Raw genomic sequence first — 19553 nt, 5'->3', positions numbered from 1 at the left:
ACCTTTTGGTTAGCATTCAAGCATTTAACCACTGCACCAGCAGGGTACCTGAACTAATGAAAGGGAGGCATAAATGGGCATTTTTGATCGGGAAAGAGAAACAAAATTTTAAGAAGAATTAATGTTAAGATAGTGGAGGAAAAGGTACGGGATGTAGTGCAGAATTACATTAAATTTAAATACACTACGTTTCAAAATAAGGCAAAGAAGAATAATATTGTGAAGGCAAACTTCAAACTCATTAATTCACTCTATAGATACATATTGAGAACGTCTGTTATGCAGGTGCTCTGCTAAAGTGTCGGCATACAACAGTGAAAAAGACATTGCCTTTGCCCTTTAGTAGCTTACAGAGTTCATGAACACCTGGAGAAAACACACCCATAAACAACTAGTTATAATTCAGTGTTCACTGTTCTATGTGTTCCTGGAATGTAAGGGTAATGTTTATTGCTTAAAATGATTTGAAGTTGAATGCATTCATCAGTAATATGCAAATATTAGGGGCATTGGTGATTCAGTGGTAGAATTCTTGCTTTCCATTCCGGAGACCTGGGTTCTATTCCCGGCAACACACTTCAAGTGTAGCAACCACCCACCTGTCAGTGGAAACTTAAGTGTTGCTCTGACGCTGAACAGGTTTCAGCAGAGCTTCCAGGTTAAGACAAACTAAGAAGAAAGGCCTGACAATCTACTTCTCAAAAATCAGCCAGTGAAAACTCTACAGATCAAAAAAGTCTGATCCTATCATGCGTGAGATGGCCCCTGAGTTGGGGACAAACTTGAGGGCAGTTAACAACAACAAACAAATATTATGTACAAAGTAAACTAAAGGATAAGGAGAAAGAAGTGATGAATGTTGTCTGGAGGGTAGTGATCTCACAAAAGGAGGTTACTTTTCAGTTATGCTTTACAGCAGGGGTCGGCAAACTTTTTCTACAATGGGACAAACAGTGAATACTTCCGGCTTTGTATGCCATACAGTCTCTGTCTCAACTAATCAACTGTCACTCGACCACAAAAGCAGCCATAGACAATACTTAATGAATAAGCATGACTGTGTCCCAATAAAACTTTATGGACAATGAAAGTTGAATTTCACATAATTTTCATGTGTCACAAAATATTCTTCATTTGATTTTTTCAACATTTCATTTTTTATTTACCAAAAAAAAAAAAAAAAAGCATACGCTGAAATGCTGAGTGCTTATGCACAACTGAACACCTCATAGGATTTGTTTCCTTGGTTTGGGGGTTTAGGATCATGGTTTCAAGGGACATCCCAATCAATTAGCCTAACACTGTGCCTCAGTATTCCTGTTCTACCTCCTAGTACACTGCACAGTGACTGGGGTCTTAAAAGCTAGCAAGCAGTCATCCAAGGTACAACAATTGGAATCCATTCATCTGAAGCAAGAGAGTTAAAAGAGGAGTCAGGGATTGGAGGAGGAAATCAACTATACGTCTGACTGCCTTCATCATGAACAACTGCCTCCTTTTACCATGAGACCTGAAGAACTGGATGGTACCTGGCTATTACTACTGAACAGTATGATCAAAGATTCTATGGAAGAATTCTGATCAAAAGAGGGAAAATAAAGAAGAGAATTTCAAATTCTCAGTGGAATTTAGAACTTGTGGAACCATGGAGGCTGAATGAGTCCCTGAAACTATTGCTCTGAGATATAACCTTTAAACTTTAAACCTTCAACCAAAACTATTTCCTGAAGTCTTCTTGTCTTTAAACAAGCAAACAAAAGCTTCTTTTAATTAGTAAAGCATGTCTGCTTCGAGTATTGTGTTCTTTTAAAGAATTACGTATGTGAGATTGAGTTGACAATGGCAACTCAACAGTTTGGATGGGAAGTTTAGGGGGCAGTGAGTTTAAGGTAATGGTGGTGGAATGATACAGAAAAGGCTAGTGAGGATGGTAGCACAACTTGAAGAATATAACCACTGCCACTGAATTGTACATGTAGAAACTGTTGAAATGGTGTATCTTTGGCTGTGTATACTTTCACCAAAAAAAAAAAAAAAAAAAGTAAAAACTATTTTTAGCTTACAGGCTGTACCAAAACAGGCAGTGGGACCAGATTGCCCTGTGGGTTCTAGTTTGCTGCTGTCTGCCTTGTAGGATAAGTAAGCATTTGCCAGGTGGAAAAGGGATTGAGGTTAACTCATGGTGCATACTGCGAACTTGAGAGAATAGAAACAAATCATTGAACTGAAACAAGAAATAGCACAGGTCTAAAAAAAAAGAAAAAGAAGGCAGTGATGAAGGGGAAAGAGAGAAGGAGATCAATCACGGATAAGAAGCAGCATCTATTGCACTTGGTGAATGAGAGCCTGAGAGGGTGAGACACAGAAGGAAGTCAGCCTTGGACCACCGGACAATGTGTTTTATTTGAAGGTGGAAAAGAATTGTAAAATTTTAAAGATAATAAGAACAAACAACTTTGGAGCATTCTTTCACCTAAATTGCTAAGAATATATCAGCTTTTGTTACTGTTGGTGTTTTTTTTTTCTTTTTCCTTTTCCTTCTTTTTTTAAAGACATAATCTTCCACAGATGTAGAAGAAACAACTAATCATTGAAGGCTCCATTTAGTCCTGCCTGGAGGTTACTATGCAAAAGGTTTTCATTTACACACACACACACACAGACACATACACACACACTTTTATCTATAATTTATAAAATCGTGGAATAAACGGCCATATTTTAGTGGACCCATTACTTATTTGGAATCCTGGTGGTGCAGTGGTTAAGAGCAACAGCTGTTAACGAAAAGGTTGGCAGTTTGAATCCACCAGCCACTCCTTGCAAGCCCTATGGGGCAGTTCTACTGTGTCTTTAGGGCCACTATGAGTTGGAATTGACTCAATGGCAACAGGTTTTGGTTTATTACTTATTTAGGTAACTAAGTTATAATGTGTTGCTTTAGAACAGTTAAACCAAGAAGCCTATAAGAATTAATTAACTTTAAATAATGAGAACAATTAATTTTCTTCTTATGAAGAAGAACAGGTCAATAGTTTCACATAGCATAATTCTAGCCAGTTGGGGAACTGAACACAATCTCATTTGAATATAAATTTGCATAGGTTGCTGTGCATTATGCATGGTATGAACTTTTTCCCCCTGGAGGTAAGGGCTAAGATGGAGACAGCAGCTGGCAAGAGAAGTTGAGAATACAGATCACTATAGATTGCCTATGGAGGTACCTGGCTAAATATGCTTTGTCCTCAACAGTCAGTAATGTTTTTCATCTATTTATACCACTGTTACCAGTTATGGCAATATAAATAGCTCTATCAACATGCCCGTCAAGCTTGTTCTCAAATTTGCTGTAGACATCATTAGAGAAAAGATGTAGAGCAAAATGAACTGTGTGAGGTTGGTAAAGAAGTTATCAGAAAGTGGTTCATGTAAATCTCATCTAAGAATGCTACCTTTGGCATTGAGTTACAGAGAAACCACATTTTTTTCCAGGTTACATAGACTTTATTAATAGGATGCCTGATATATAAATATTACTATGAAAGTACCATTATTTCTAAATCTTTGTAATTAATGAAAATTCATTATGGATTAATGTGGATTGTCCATTGTATTTATGGGTCATAACTACATCGTACCATAATAAGGAACAGGAAATGTTCTCCTAACTTAAGAATGGAAGTCAAAATTTAACATGTGATTTCTGTTAGTAAAATGAAGAAGGGAATTAATTGGGCAATTCAGATGGTGAAATGTTGCCTGAGATAGAAATGCAGTTCAATTTTAAAAAAATGGGTTTGAGATATCGATAAATAATTATAAGAGTTTTCCTAGTTCTATACTTTATTGGAATGAATCAGAGGATAGAGGGTCAAAAATATATCTGTTTTCAGGGCAGATTTAGCCCTGAACCCATCACTGTAGTAATTCTGAAATTAAATCACAGTGTTCTAGAGAATAATGTAATTACTGGAAGCCACAAAAACTATGTCAGCTTAATAGTTTGGTTGGATGACATCCTTTCATATTTTGGACAAACTAATCTTGGGATCCCAGCTGCTGGAAGCATCTGTTGCAGAGACGTCGAGAAAGAAAAGCAATATGTCATCTTTACTAGCTCAAAGCTGAATAATTCTATAGTAGTCTATGTCTTGGCACAGATTGTCATAAAATTCCGAATATTCCTTTGGGGCTTAATTGTTTGTTAACTTTTCAGGAAGATCACCTTTTCAAGCATTCAATCATTTAATACGTAAAATTCAGTAAATAACAGGCTTCTTTTATAAGTGATCATTTCAGTTTCAGTCTCTACCATATTGACTAAAAAACTATTATTCAGATTGATATGTCATCAATTTTGCCAACAAAACAGGTTGGAAAGAAAAAGAACAGTCTCATGCTGATTGGAATTAACAGGAATCCTCTTTCCTGACCTCAGAAAGAAAGTTTGTTACATGCATCAGCAGAGTGGGCCTCAAGAGTAATTTATTTATTTATTTTTTTATTCGTTTCCCAAATATTTATTATAAGAAGCTAATGCAGTTGTTCAAGTAGGCAATTATTAAAATTACAGTCACTATCAGGAGTTAGGAAACTCTGGTAGTATACTGGTAAAGAGTTCAGCTGCTAACCACAAGGTCGGCAGTTCGAATCTACCAGATGCTCCTTGGAAACCCTATAGGGACAGTTCTACTGAGTCAAAATCAACTTAATGGCAATGGGTTGGTTTTTGGTTTTTATCAGGAGTTAAGTAAAGCAAACACATTTGCCAAAAAGGACCTGCCAGCCTAAGCCAATTGAAGTGATCTGAGAATACTTTCATAGGATATCACAGAAACCCAATTAAATTAATTTAAAACACTGAATTATTTTGGGAAGTTGACTAGACTTGTAATCAGTGCTAGAACTTTTCTAACAACTGATTAAGAAAAACAGTACACAAACTTATATTTCCAATTTGTTTGACAGCACAGTCTCTAAAGGCGTTTTCTGTTAGCTATATTTCTGTTACATTTACTTGATTTTTCAAGGTTAGATAAAGCTTTGAAAATAATGTCAAATATTATTGACTCTGGTGAAATTTTTTATAATTCCCATTTAACTTCCTGTTTTTTCATAAGGGATTTCCACCCCGTGATGGAAGGATCTTTTTAGTAGAAAGTAGTTGCTAGAAAAAAAAATCGAAATGAATGTTGTATACAATCAAACTTGATTATTGTTTGCAAATTATATTGGGGGGTGGTGGTAGTTAGAAGTAACTGTTCTGAGTGTGAAAGATTTTCCTTATAATTGTGGTTATTTAGACAAAGCTTTTATATGCTTTCTAGAAAATGACGGCTTCCAAAGGAAACTCTCAGAACTGAACTAAGAGGAGAAACACAGAGAGATTCAAGACCTTCATTGTCACTCTTTCTGTTTTTGAAAGAGTCCAAAAGAACTGGGAAACTGAGAAGACATCCCTCCATTAACTGGTGAAAAAACCAGGAAGAATTTTTCCTAGTCTCAAGAGGACCAAAGTATTCCCAAGTGAGTGATCAAGGACCAGCCAATAATCATCAGACCGATACTGCAACCTTGACTGGCCCTTCACACTCACTGGAAAGTTTCCTAACTTTTTCAAATGTTGCTAATAAGCTCCTTTACCCATATTCTCCGGTGCCTTTTTGAAACCCTCACTATTCTCCTCAGCCCCTCCTCCCTATCCCATTTTTTAAGCACATGATCCTGCTTTATGGATAAACAAGCCAACTCCTGGGGATTAGCCCAACTCATTGTCTAGCCCTACCTGACTCAAAAAAGTAAACTCCATCAACAGTCTCAGCAGAAGAGGCACGCTCCTGCCTGGGACTCTCCTCCTGCCTCCATATTAGACTTGATTCCATTTCTTTCTTTTGTAAAGACTTTGCCCCATCCAGAAACCCTGGTGGTATACTGGTTAAGTACTACGGCTGCTAACCAAAAGGTCAGCAGTTCGAATCTGCCAGGCGCTCCTTGGAAACTCTATGGGGCAGTTCTACTCTGCCCTATAGGGTCGCTATGACTCAGAATCGACTCCACAGCAGCGGATTTTTCATTGGTTGCTCCATCTATTATCACTTCCATGTTTCTCAAATGGCTTTTCTCTTTTGGTAGATAAACATACTCAGTTTTTACCACCTTTACCATAAAACAAATAAACAACTAATAGTAAAACACATGCATGGGGCCTCACTCCCTCATGCCAGCTAATGTGTTCCTGTCTAAAGGGCTACTTCCTTTTCTTTTTGGTATAGTTAACTTCTACTCACATTTCAATCTCGAGATTTTCTTCTGAAAATCCCACCATGACAACTATGCTCCTGACACCTCCTGTGCACACCTCTAAAGTGGCATTTCTAATGCTGCTGTATTATTGTCATTTGCCTTTCTAGGGCCCTGAATAGGCTGTGGGGTCTTTGAGATTGTTCACCTCCACACAGTGCACCAAGCAGGACAGGTGCTCAGTGATGTCCATTGAGTTGAATGGTTCGCCCTCAACTTTTTCAGCTAAGGACACATTTCCTACTCTCTTCTTTCTTGCCCCATCAAAAGGAAGGTTTTATATTTTAAAATCTCATAACAATTTGAGTTGAAGTCATCTTAGCAGAGGCTATCTTCTACCACCTGTCTCTCTTCAACCTTTATCTCCAAATTTTTAACTATTTGTTAACATGATTTTATCGACCAATAGGCTCTGAGTGTAACAGATTGAATCGTAGGCCCCAAAAATATGTGTTATAAATCCTAAACCCCTATAACTGTGGATATAATCTCATGTGGGAATTTGTTACATTGACGAGGCCGTATCAGTGTAGGATATGTTTAAGCCAATCACCTTTGAGATATAAAAAGTGCAGATTAGACACAGAGAATGAGTACAAATGGAGGGAAGGATACCTGCCACATGAAGATTACCAAGGAACTGAGGAACAGGAGCTGAAGAGAGAGAAGGGTTTCCCCAGAGCCAACAGAGAGAGAAAGCCTTCCCCTAGAGCTGACACCCTGAATTCAGATTTCTAGCCTCTTACTTTGAGAAAATAAATTTCTGTTTGTTAAAACCACCCACTTGTGGCATTTCTGCTATAGCAACACTAAGAAACTAAGACACTGGGCTTACCAAAGATCATGAAGATGGTGCTGGATCAGGCAACACACTGCTCTGTTATACATAAGGTCACTATGAGTTGGAGCCAACTTGACAGTACCTAACAATAACAGACTCTGAGCTGTAGGAAGCAAGGATCTAATCTTACTTACCTTTGCATTTGGAGCACCTACAATACTAAATGTCTCAATAATTATCTAAAGAAAAAGAAATAATAAAGGACACTTTTGAGGAGGAAAAAAAGTGAGGTGAGGGCAAGTTTTTTTTTTTTTTTTTTCATAACAGAGTGAGGTAAAAACGAAGAAAACTAAAGACACCCGATTCCAAAATTCTCACTTGGTTTAATATAAAAACAGTAATGATTTGTCAAAAGACAAATACTGAGTATTTAATTAATTTAAATATAACTTCTTTCCTATTATGACCTCATACTCTTTAAAATTCACATTTCATGGGAATACAATTCACATTTTATGATACAAGAGCCAAAAAAAAAAAAAAAAAGCCGAACATGTTGCCATCCAGTCGATTCTGACTCATAGAGACTCTATAGGACAGAGTAGAACTGCCCCATAAGGTTTCCAAGGAGCAGCTGGTGGATTCGAACTGCTGACCTTTTGGTTAGTAGCCAAGTTCTTAGCCACTGAGGCACCAGGGCTCCATTTTATATATGCATTTAAAATCTACATTTTTTGATATATCAGGTTTTGCTAAATACTTCAAGGAGTGTTATTGATCCTCATGATTAGATTATATAATTTACACTTGTTAAAAAAACAAACACGTAACAATAATACTAAAGCAATATGGTGTATTTGCCTAGGCCTTTTTTTTTTTTTTTGCAGGCACTGGGACATCACCTCACGGGTAAACCGTTTATCTCGTGATCACCTCCAGAGATACGAAGACCAGGTACTGTTATTTTCATTTTGCAGTTGAGAAAATTGAACTTCAGAGAGGTTAAGAGGTGTGTGAGCCTAAGGGATGTGAATAAATGGAGGAAGAAGGTGAAGGTAAAAGGGAGAAATACTAGATTTGCTCTTTTGAAAATGCTTCAGTGGGAGAAATGCAATCTTAATCAGCAACAACAAACACTTACTCAGCATTTACCTCTGGGAGCTCAGCTCTATCTTTCCTGTGACAGAAATTTCACCAAAGAAAGAGCAGGCATCATTTCACAGTCCCTTTGCCAGCATTTTTAAAAATAGACCTGGGCCTTTAAATAACTTGCTCCCTGAACATGTTTAAATTCTAGGGTGGCAAGAAGAGTAATTGTTACTAAGTGTTTAACAGCTAATATAACTAGCTTGCTTTTTTTTCCCGTTGTTGTTGTACATACGATATGATAAAGGATTTCCTTTTTTCTGTATATGATGTGCATGTACTTCGGAAGGCTCTTGAGTGATTAACGTGCATTGATTCAATCACGGCACACTGTTGCCCCTCGCTCTACACCTTTATGCCCCTCCCCTTTTGTATTCTGCCCAACTAGCATTCCTATTCATCACCCATCTGTCAGTTTGCTATGCTGGGGTGGCTTGCGTGTTTCTGTGATGCTGGAAGCTACGCCACTGGTATTTCAGATACTAGCAGGGTTACCCATGGTGGACAGGCTGCAACAGAGTTTCCAGACTAGGATGAACTAGGAAGAAACACCTGGAGATCTACTTCTGAAAATCAGTCAATGAAAATCTTATAGATCACAACAAATCTCACTTGCTTTGGACACATCAATAGGAGAGATCAATCACTAGAAGAGGACATTGTGATTGGTGAAGTACAGGGCCAGGAAACGCATGGGAAACCCTCAGTAAGATGAAGAGTATAATAGTTGCAACGATGGGGTCAAACATGCTTGCAGTTATGAGGATAACTCAGGACCAGGTAACATTTTGCCCTGTGGTACATAAGGTTGCAATGAGTCAGAGCTGACCAAATAGGACCTCAAGCCAGTTAGAGTTTCTCTAACTGTGTTTGCTTTTGCTTTCGATTATTACTTTACTTGGTATTTTTTTCCGACGTTTCTGTCAATTTTTGAGTACCTGCAATAGCATCTTAACTTAATCATCCCAGTAACCCAGTGCCGTCGAGTCGATTCCAACTCATAGCGACACTATAGGACAGAGTAGAACCATGCATAAGCAGGAGTTAAGAGATCTCTTTGACTCAAATCATTTAAATGGTAATAAAAAAAAGTATGCCCACAACTAAAATATTGGAATGGAATATGCAATAATAAAAATAGTGCTTCTATCCAAGTAGTGTTATTATTGAAGATGTTTTTTCTTCCTAATTTTTTTTAATGGTTTATATTACCTTGGTAATAAATAAGCAATAGTATTATGGAACATTGCAACTTTGGTGTCTTTGCTTTAGTGACATATTGTTGGTTAGACATATGATTTATTTGATATCAAGATCGTGATTGGGAATACAACTTCCAATTATAATTTGCCCCTAAGGAAAAATATGATCTATTTATTCTCAATCTGTCTTATGATTTTTCCAGATTACGTTTTGATAAAAAGCAGAGATTTCTTAGCATTCTTGCTCTACCTCACAGTGCAGAACACTGGCCGGCAGGTGAGGTGTGAGACATCTAAAGAGACTTACCCACTCTTCCTCATCGTAGTCTGAATGATGTGGTATGGAGTCCTGCCTTCTCATAGGTGGGGGTTGGTCCTGGGGAGTGCTCTCGCCGGTGCTGCCCTTAGGAGAGGGTGGTTTCTTAAGGACACCACCTGGCCTGGCAGTGTAGAGTGCCAAAAGTGCGCTCCTGACCAGCTGATCCTTGAAGGCATGTACAAAAAGCTCTGTCTGGAGAGAAATTGACAAGGATCAGAAACACCATGGTACACATCTCAGCATAGAGTGATGAAAAGGCTAAATGGAGATCTGTTGGCACTTTAGTGGTATAGATGGTAAAAGAGGTGCAGGCAGAAGAGAGAGAGAAAGTGATTCCTACCAATCAACGGAAAGAGTTCAGTTCTGGGATGCCGCCATGCCCTTGAATCCTCCTGTTTGAAAGCTAATGCTGGGGTTCTATCTACACCATAAACGCCATCTATCCCCTCACCCCCCTCTCTTTTAGCTCAAAACCCTGTCTTTGGAGTTGAATTTCACCGGGGATAATCATTTGAACAGCATCTACCTGCTCTGCCTTTCAGGTACACCAAACACACCTTAAAAGAAAATGTGGTCAGTTAGCACAACTGTAAAAACAGATTTAAAGGCTAAAGCAACAAAAGTATCTTTTTAAAAAATAGAGGCAGGAGGCTTTTTTTTTTTTTTTTTTGCATCATGGACAGATCTCAACTGTAGAGATGACACAGGAAGGTTCCTGTGTGAAAACATTTGATGTCTATTCCTTCTTATCACCCCCTTAACTGTCTCCGCCACCAAATCGTTTCACATTAACATTCGCCAATGCTCAGTGTTAAGGAGCTTACCGTGAAACTTGGCATGGTAGATTGTACAGGCTGGTGGTAAATATCTAGTAAGTACTGGAGTAATGACTTCCCAACAATAAAGAACTTTACAGCTGTACTTTGCAATTTCCTGATGAAGCCTTTAATAGCTTCACCCTGTAATATACTGGAGGGTGCAGTAATTGATTTTCTGTATTATAGTACATTTAACGTCCATGTGGCCTAACAATCTGTTCAAAGAGTACAAAAAAGTAACTTAAGCACTGACCATATTGTTAATATATTCATACTTTGCAATCTGTTAAGAAGGGGTCCTTTAACTCATTTGGTTATTTTGAATAATAATTGATATCATCACCATATAAGGAGACAGCCTAGGTATAATATTGACTTCACCATTGCTGTAACTCAAGGTAAATATTCATTGGTGCACTCTCAATATGTAGTCAACGTTGCCATGTTCAGCTAGTAGTTACTAAGCTATCTCTCAATTTCTCTGCTGTGAGGCAATTAAAGAAAACCAGTGCAACCACATGCAACCCAAGTGCTTAATTATACTATGTCACATCTGCATAGTTACTTCTTTGCAACAGATTGTGATATTCTAGAACTGGAAGGGACCTTAAAGTTCAACCTCTTCATTAATTAGATAAGGAAACTGAGAAAGAAGTGTGTTGGCCTGCCCAAGGGCACACTGCTGCTTGCAGCAAAAATGGAACAGATCTCAAGTTTTCTAACTTATAATGAGGACCTGTACCCATTATTGCATACCACTCCCCACCATCAACCTAGATGTTTCTGTTCTTTGTCCCCTTCTTCTCTAACTCCAGTTCCCTAAGCCTTCTGAACATTTACCAGTTCTCATAACTAATTATGCCCACAATTGTCAGTATAACCATCTTCACTGATAAATTTTATTGGTTGCTTTAAACACTGTTCATTTATTAGTTATAATGAACTCATTGTGAAAGTAAGAAAAAAAGAAATATGGAAGAAACAATGTACAAGTATAAAAGGTTGGAAAATAGTAATAAATTAGGAAACCAAAATAAAAAGGCAGTTACCACTAGAAAGAACAAATAGTGTTCATTAATGTTCACAATAAAGTTTTAAATGAGAATGGAAGATATAAAAAATGTTGATGAAAAAGTTGGCTAGACAGTACTAACACAGCAAATGTATTTATAGCAAAATTGGGAAAGATTATTTGCATAATTTTCATATCGTGTGGCTGTGTACGTCAATGAATTTAAATATTAAAAATGTAAATTTACTTCTGTTCAGCTTAGCAAAACTATTTTTCTATTGAGAGTGCAACAAACTCTTTTGATTTATTTTTAGAGCAAAACAGCTTGCTCTCTTTGAATTCTTGCTACTACAGCTCCAGCCTTCACAATATTCATATAATTACTAAGAAGCTGAATATCTATTCACATCCAATGAAATCGTCCACAGGATGGGTGATTGTCATCACTTTCCTGCCATAGCACTCACACACAGAGAGTCCACTTCGCTTATTCAAATTCATTTGGATTGATTTACCACCCAAAGCAAGGGAGATAATGCAGTCAATTCTTGCACTTTCACAACCCAGCATTTTCTTTGGGTAGCTGAATACAACGCACAGATTCTTTAAAAAACGCTATGGTAGCTGAGCATTTACTTTGTGTCTATACTGACAAATTTGTCTGATTTCCTTGGAAGCTCTCTGGATCACCAGGATCCTGTGCACAGAGTAGCATTTTGTTAGAAACTAGCTAAATATTCTATAGCAATAGCATGTGATCTGGAAAAATACATATTTATATATATTAATTTTGTTGACCAGCACTACTTAGTAAATGTAGTCCAATGTAAGCCTTGCAAGTTTTATAGTCAAAATAAATCAGCTTGAGGAGATTAATGTAGTTACTCAATCCCAATGCAGTTGTCACAACTTAGGTGATATCAGGGAAGTTAAAGCCATGGGAAAGATGTGACCATGTTTCCAAGTTGTCTGTTGACTGTTCTGAAAACCTTTTTCCTCTTCTAACTTAGCTGTCACTACATTAAATGAAAGAAGGAAAAACAATTTTTAGTTCAAATCCACCAGCTATTCCTTGGAAATTCTATGGGGCAGCTCTAACCTGTCTTATAGGGTCGCGGTGAGTTGGAATCAACTTTACAGCAACAGGTTCTTTTTTTTTTTTTTTTTTAATATATAAAGGATAAACTCTAGTTCATTTATTTAATATAAAAAAGAGTGAGAAACACTATCTTAAAGATGAAATGTTTTCTAGCCTTACTGACATTTTTCCAATTCATGTTCTCATACGACTATTCTTCAAAGCAACATGCAAAATTATCTGCAAGTATAAAACTACTAAAAATTACTCCTCCTGAGGATGGCTGAGGAGAAAGTCCTAGTTTCCTGAATATTAACTGCAGAGTAGTAGTTAGGATATGTTCACTTGAAATCAATTTTTCACGACAGATTTCAACAAATTAAGGCAAGTCCCACTCTATTGAGAACTTCCTTATTCTCACTGAAAAAATTCAAGGTAATGTGTAATCCATCCTGCAAAACAGAAGTAGCCAATAGCATAGACAAGTGATTACTATTTTATTAGTTATGAATTTATCCAGAAATAATTCTTTTTATTTTAAAATTTGATATGTTTTAATTATTTTATAAGGCAAGAGTGCTATAATCTGTCTTTAATGCATACTTGTGTGTCCAGCATTCTCTAAAGGGAATAACATCGGACTCACAACCAGGAGAGTTACCTGATGTTTGGGCAGCTCAAATAAATTATCCGCTTGACTTCAGTTAAATCATTTAGCCACCCTTTCTCAGTCTGTACAAAATTACAATGCCTACCTGTGAAACTATTATGGAAGTTCTCTGTGAACTGCATAGTTCACTCTATAGTTATGATTCTCCATCTTGATTGCCCTTTTCAGTTTCTTTTTGACTCATTATCCCCTGCTCACCCAGAATACGGTAGGTAGACCCAAGGTTCCTTAAACCTTTTTTTCCAAAGGTATTTTTTCCATTGGTGATATAACCCATTCCCCCATATCTTCGACTATTACCTTTATATGCAGGAAGCTATAAAGTCCATCTCTCTAATCACTTCCTGAACCCTCACTGTCAACTGTCTCCACCTGAAAGTCTTTCAATTTCAGAAATCCCAGACTGAACTCATCAAGTTCTTTAACGAATGTGTTCTTTTTTGTGGCTTTTCTATATGAGTGATAGTGTTATTATTTAGCCTCCAGGCCATCTTTAGTAATATCTCTCTGCTGGATCAGTCATCCAGTTGGAATCCCTGGGTGCTGCAAATGGTTAATGAACTCAGCTGCTAACCCAGTGGTTGGAGGTTTGAATCCGAAACCTCAAAAGAAAGGCCTAGTGACCTACTTCCAAAAAATCAACCCTTGAAAACCCCATAGACCACAATTATACTTTGACATATGTGGGATTACCATGAGTAGGAATCGAATCCATGGCAACTGGTTTTGGTTCTGCTGGTTATAGTTTTTCAGTTTTAAAGATTGAGTCTTACTTTACATTCCAGTTAGATCTCAGTTAAGATCCTTTACACGTTTTTCATGTACTTTCATTGATTCCTTTCTCGTTGGTTTACTTTTCTTAAGCTAACATTTTTTTATTTCAGGATGTGATCTGAAACCTCTAACATCAAATGTAGACTCCCAAGTCCCTTCCTAGAGCTATGAAATTAGACTTTGTTTTTTTAGCAAGCTCCCCAAGGTAGCTGCGATGCCCAGTGATTTTTTTTTTTTTTTTTAAATCCACTGTCCTAACTCAGCTAATCTATTGCTATGAGGATAATCTTCAAAAGGCAGGCCTCCCAACCTTCCTCACTCGACAACACTCTCAAGGCCTACAGAACAAGTTTTCTCTTGGGTAAATAACTGGGAATGAGATGGCTAGATCACGTGGTGTTTGTTTAACTTTATGAGACACCGATAGACTGTTTTCCAAAATGGCGTACAATTTTGTATTCACTGGTAATACATGAGAGTTCCATTTACACCATATGCTCCTCAAACTCTTCATATGCTCAGCGTTTTAGCCATTCTAGGTGATGGTTGCTGCTATCTTATTGTACTTTACCCTTATATTTCCTTCATGACAAATGATGTTGAGCATCTTTGCATGTGCTTATTTGCCATCAATATATCTTCTTTGGTGAAATTTCTGTTCAATTTGCTTGCCCATTTTTAGTTAGACTGTCTTATAACTGAGTTGGATTGTCATACATATATATATACACACACACACACATATATATGACTCTTACAGCTCACAGATATAGAAATCCCTGGGTAGCACAAATGTTGAAGTACTCAACTACTAGCTGAAAGGTTGGTGATTTGAGTCTACACAGAGGCATCTCGGAAGACAGGCTGGAGATATGCTTCCAAAAGGTGGCCACAGCCTTAAAAATTACACAGAACAGTTCTAATCTGCACACACGGGGTTGTGATAAGTGGCAACTGACTCAGCGGCAAACAACAAAAACAATATAGACAGATGATAGGTAGATAGGTAGACAGAGAGAGAGATAGATGATAGATTAGATAGATAGATGATAGATAGATAGATAGATAGATAGATAGATAGATAGATAGATAGATAGATAGATAGATAGATAGATAGATGATAGATAGATAGATAATGATAGATAGATGATAGATAGATAGATGATAGATAGATAGATGATAGATAGATAGATAGACAGACAGACAGACAGATAGATAGATGTCATTGTTTTTGTTCTTAGGTGCCATCAAGTTGGTTCCAACTCATAGCAACCCTATATACAACCAGAACGAAACACTGTCTGGTTCTGTGCCATCCTCACAACTGTTGTTATGCTTGAGCCCGTTGTTGTAGCCACTGTGTCAATCCATCTCATTGAGGATATTTCCATTTTTTGTTGACCCTCTACCAAGCACGATATCCTTTTCCAGAGAATGATTTCTCCTGATGATATGTCCAAAGTATGTGAAACGTAGTCTCGTCATTGTTGCTTCTAAGGAGCATTCTGGCTGTACTTCTTCCAAGACAGATTTTTTGGTTCATTTGGCAGTCCAAGGTAAATTCAACATTCTTTGCCAACACCATTATTCAGAGGCATCAATTCTTCTTCAGTCTTCCTTATTCATTGTCCAGCTTCACATGCATATGAGGTGATTGAAAACACCATGGCTTGGGTCAGGCACACCTTAGTCTTCAAGGAGACATCTTTGCTTTTTAACATTTTAAAGAGGTCTTTAGCAGCAGATTTGCCTGCAATGTAATGTCATTTGATTTCTTAACTGCTGCTTCCATGGGTGTTGATTGTAGATCCAAGTAAAATGAAATTCTTTACAATTTCAATCTTTTCTCCATTTATCATGATGTTATTAGTCTAGTTGTGAAAATTTTTGTTTTCTTTATGTTGAGATGTAATCCACAGTGAAGGATGTGGTTTCTGAGATTCTTCAGTAAGTGCTTCAAGTCCTCTCCACTTTCAGCAAGCAAGGTTGTGTCATTTGTATAATGCAAGTTGTTAATGAGTCTTCCTTCTATTCGGATGCCCTGTTCTTCTTCATAGAGTACAGCTTCTTGAATTATTTGCTCAGCATACAGATGGAATAAGCATGGTGAAAGGATATAACCCTGACACATATCTTTTCTGACTTTAAACCACGCAATATCCCCTTTTTCTGTTTGAACTACTTCCTCCTTATCTATGTAAGGTTCCTCATGAGCACAATTAAGTGTTCTGGAATTCCCACTTCTCACAAAGTTATCCATAATTTATTAGGATCCACACAGTCAAATGCCTTTGCATAGTCAATGAAACACAGGTAAACATCTTTCTGGTATTCTCTGCTTTTAGCCAGGATCCATCTGATACCAGCAGTGATATCCGCTGTTCCATGTCCTCTCGTGAATCTGGCTTGAATTTCTGGCAGTTCCTTTTTGATGTACTGCTGCAGTCACTTTTGAATGATCTTTAGCAAAATTTTGCTTGTGTGTGATATTGTTAGATAATTTCCACATTTAGTTGGATCACCTTTCTTTTTTTTTTTTTTTTAAATATAGGCATAAATATAGATCTCTTTCAGTCAGTTGAGCCAGACAGCAGTCTTCCAGATTTCTTGGCATAGATGATTGAAAACTTTCAATGCTGCATCCATTTCAGCTGGAATTCCATCAATCCCAGGAGCCTTGTTTTTCACCCATGTCTTCATTTCAGCTTGAAGTTCTTCCTTCAGTACCATTGGTTCCTGATCATATGCTACCTCCTGACATGGTTGAATATCAACCAATTCTTTTCCGCATAGTGATTCTGTGTATTTCTTTCATTTTCTTTTGATGCTTCCTGTGTCATTTAATATTTTCCCCATAGAATCCTTCAATATTGCAACTCGAGGCTTGAATTTTTTTTTCAGTTCTTTCCACTTGAGGAATGCCAGGGTATTCTTCCCTTTTGAATTTCTTTGAAATCTTCTGTTTAGCTCTTTTACTTCATCATTTCTTCCATTTGCTTTAGCTACTAGACCAACATTCAAGAGCAAGTTTCAGAGTCTCTTCTGATATCCAATTTGGTCTTTTTTTTCTTTCCTGTCTTTTTTTAAATAATTTCTTGCTTTCTTCATGTATGATGCCCTTGATGTCATTCCACAACTCGCCTGGTCTTCAGTCATCAGTGTTTAATGCATCAAATCTATTCTCAAGATGGTCTCTAAATTCAGGTGTGATATACTCAAGGTCCCACTTTGGCTCTCATGAACTTGTTCTAATTTTCTTTAGCTTCAATTTGAACTTGCGTATGAGCAACTGATAGTCTGTTCTGCAGTCATTCCCTGGCTTTGTTCTGACTGATGAGGCTGAGCATTTCCATTATCTCTTTTCACAGATGTAGTCGATTTGATTTGTGTATTCCATCTGGCAAGGTCCACATGTATAGTCACTGTTTATGTTGTTGAGAAAAGGTATTTGGAATGAAGAAGTCCTTGGTCTTGCAAAATTCTATCATGTGACCTCCGGCATTGTTTCTATCACTGAGGCCATATTTTCCAACTACAGACTTTTCTTCTTTGTTTCCAACTTTGGCATTCCAACCACCAGTAATTATCATTGCATCCTGAATAGCAACAGAACATTGTCTGATACAGTGCCAGAGATGAGCCCCTCAGGTTGGAAGGTATTTAAAAGACAACTGGGGAAAAGTTACATTCTCAAAGTAGAGTTGACCTTAATGATGTGGATGGAGTCAAGCTTTTAGGACCTTCATTTGCTGATGTGACATGACTCAAAATGAGAAGAAACAGCTGCAAACATCCATTAATAATTGGAACATGGAATGTATGATGTACAGATTGATGAAAATTGGAAATTGTAAAAAATGAAATGGAACGCATAAACATCGATATCCTAGGCATTAATGAGCTGGTATTTGCCATTTTAAGACGGACAATTATATGGTCTATGATGCTAGGCATGACAACTTGAAGAGGAATGGTATTGCATTCATCCTCAAAAAGAACCATTTAAGATCTATCCTGAAGTACAACACTGTCAGTGATAGAATAATATTCATATGCCTGCAAAGAAGACCAGTTAATATGACTATTATTCAAATTTATGCACCAACCACTAAAGCCAAAGATGAAGAAATTGAAGATCTTAACCAACTTCTGCAGTCCGAAATTGCTCAAACATGCAATCAGGATGCATTGATAATTACTGGTGATTGGAATTACCACACTCATAGAATTGTGAAAAATAAAAGACATTATAACAGTACCTAACAGTTATTATGCCTCTGATGAGTACTAGCTATTATTGTCATCATCATTATCATCACGACTATCATCATCAAGACTGTGAGTTTCTTTGAAAGAAAAGGCCTGTGTCTCATTCCATTTTTTTTGCCGGTAGTGTCAGGCACAGTGTCTAGCAAATCATATAAACTTAGTAAATGTTTTTACTGTTTATAAATTGCTTTCTTTGTTTGCTTTTTCCACCAATAAACAATTAGAGGGACAGAATCTTACTGTGAAGCCTTAGTCTTGTGGCTTGGTTCTCAGTAGTATTAAAGAAAATATGGATTGCCTTTGGGATCTACAAATATTGCCTGCTCTGAAACTCCCTGAATATACCTCATTAGCAAGCTGGGTTTCTTTGTTGCCCCAGACTCTGAGTCGATATTGAACTGTTATTTGCTTCTAGTACTATCATTTCCAGATGTATTGCCTGACATGAGATGAGAGATGTCATCTCATCACAAAGTACCTGAATGCTTTCCTCCACCCTACCTATAGGCTACTCCCAGACTTCCCCAGACTATCTGTTGTACTTCAGTGAACTCTCCCATGTTCAGCTGCTCAAACGCTTCAGGATTCCCAGATGAGTATAAATACAGACAATTCCTAAACCAGTTGCTATTGAGTTGATTTGGACTCATGGTAACCCCATGTGTGTCAGAGTAGAACTGTGCTCCACAGGGTTTTTAATGGCTGATTTTTGGGAGCAGATCACCAGGCTTTTCTTCCCAGTTGCCTCTGGGTGGACTTGAACCTTTTGGTTAGCAGCCGAGCACGTTAACTGTTCGCACTACCCCGGGACTCCATATGCTGTGCAAATGAGTTCCTAAGAAAACAATTACTTATTTTCCAAACATACTAGTTCAAATTCAATTAAAACAAACAAACCAAAAAAGGGAACTCTCAATGAAGAAAGGATTTTTATTCTCTAATCCACAGGGTGTAAGACCCTTGAAACTTAAAAACAAAACTTGTTAAACTTAAATCCTGCTAATATTAAAATATATTAAAATTTTAAGATGCCAGGAAAACTCTTTCTCTACTAACAGTCATCACAGTCTATGCAAAACTCTGTAGCACTTCCAGGCAAGAAATCTTCAAAGAATGTATGACTTGCAAGCTTAACTTTAAAAAGGATCCTCCTAGTTTTAAGGGTTGACAGATTTATTTTAGTA

General features: G+C 37.4%; 1 protein-coding gene across 19 annotated transcripts in view; it reads right to left on the bottom strand.

The window, feature by feature from the left end:
- The window catches only part of INPP4B (inositol polyphosphate-4-phosphatase type II B), a 976853-nt gene that overhangs the window by 133837 nt on the left and 823463 nt on the right, over positions 1 to 19553 (bottom strand). For all 19 annotated transcript variants that reach the window (XM_049905358.1, XM_049905352.1, XM_049905340.1 and 16 more), the window contains one exon: positions 9737 to 9940. In XM_049905358.1, the coding sequence (XP_049761315.1) occupies positions 9737 to 9940 (204 nt within the window). The remainder of the gene's footprint in view (positions 1 to 9736; positions 9941 to 19553) is intronic.

This window comes from Elephas maximus, chromosome 13 (genome assembly GCF_024166365.1).
Source record: "Elephas maximus indicus isolate mEleMax1 chromosome 13, mEleMax1 primary haplotype, whole genome shotgun sequence".
In the NCBI taxonomy this organism is placed as follows: domain Eukaryota; kingdom Metazoa; phylum Chordata; class Mammalia; order Proboscidea; family Elephantidae; genus Elephas; species Elephas maximus.
The sequence above is the reverse complement of the archived record's forward strand: the minus strand, read 5'-3'. Positions and strand labels throughout refer to the sequence as shown.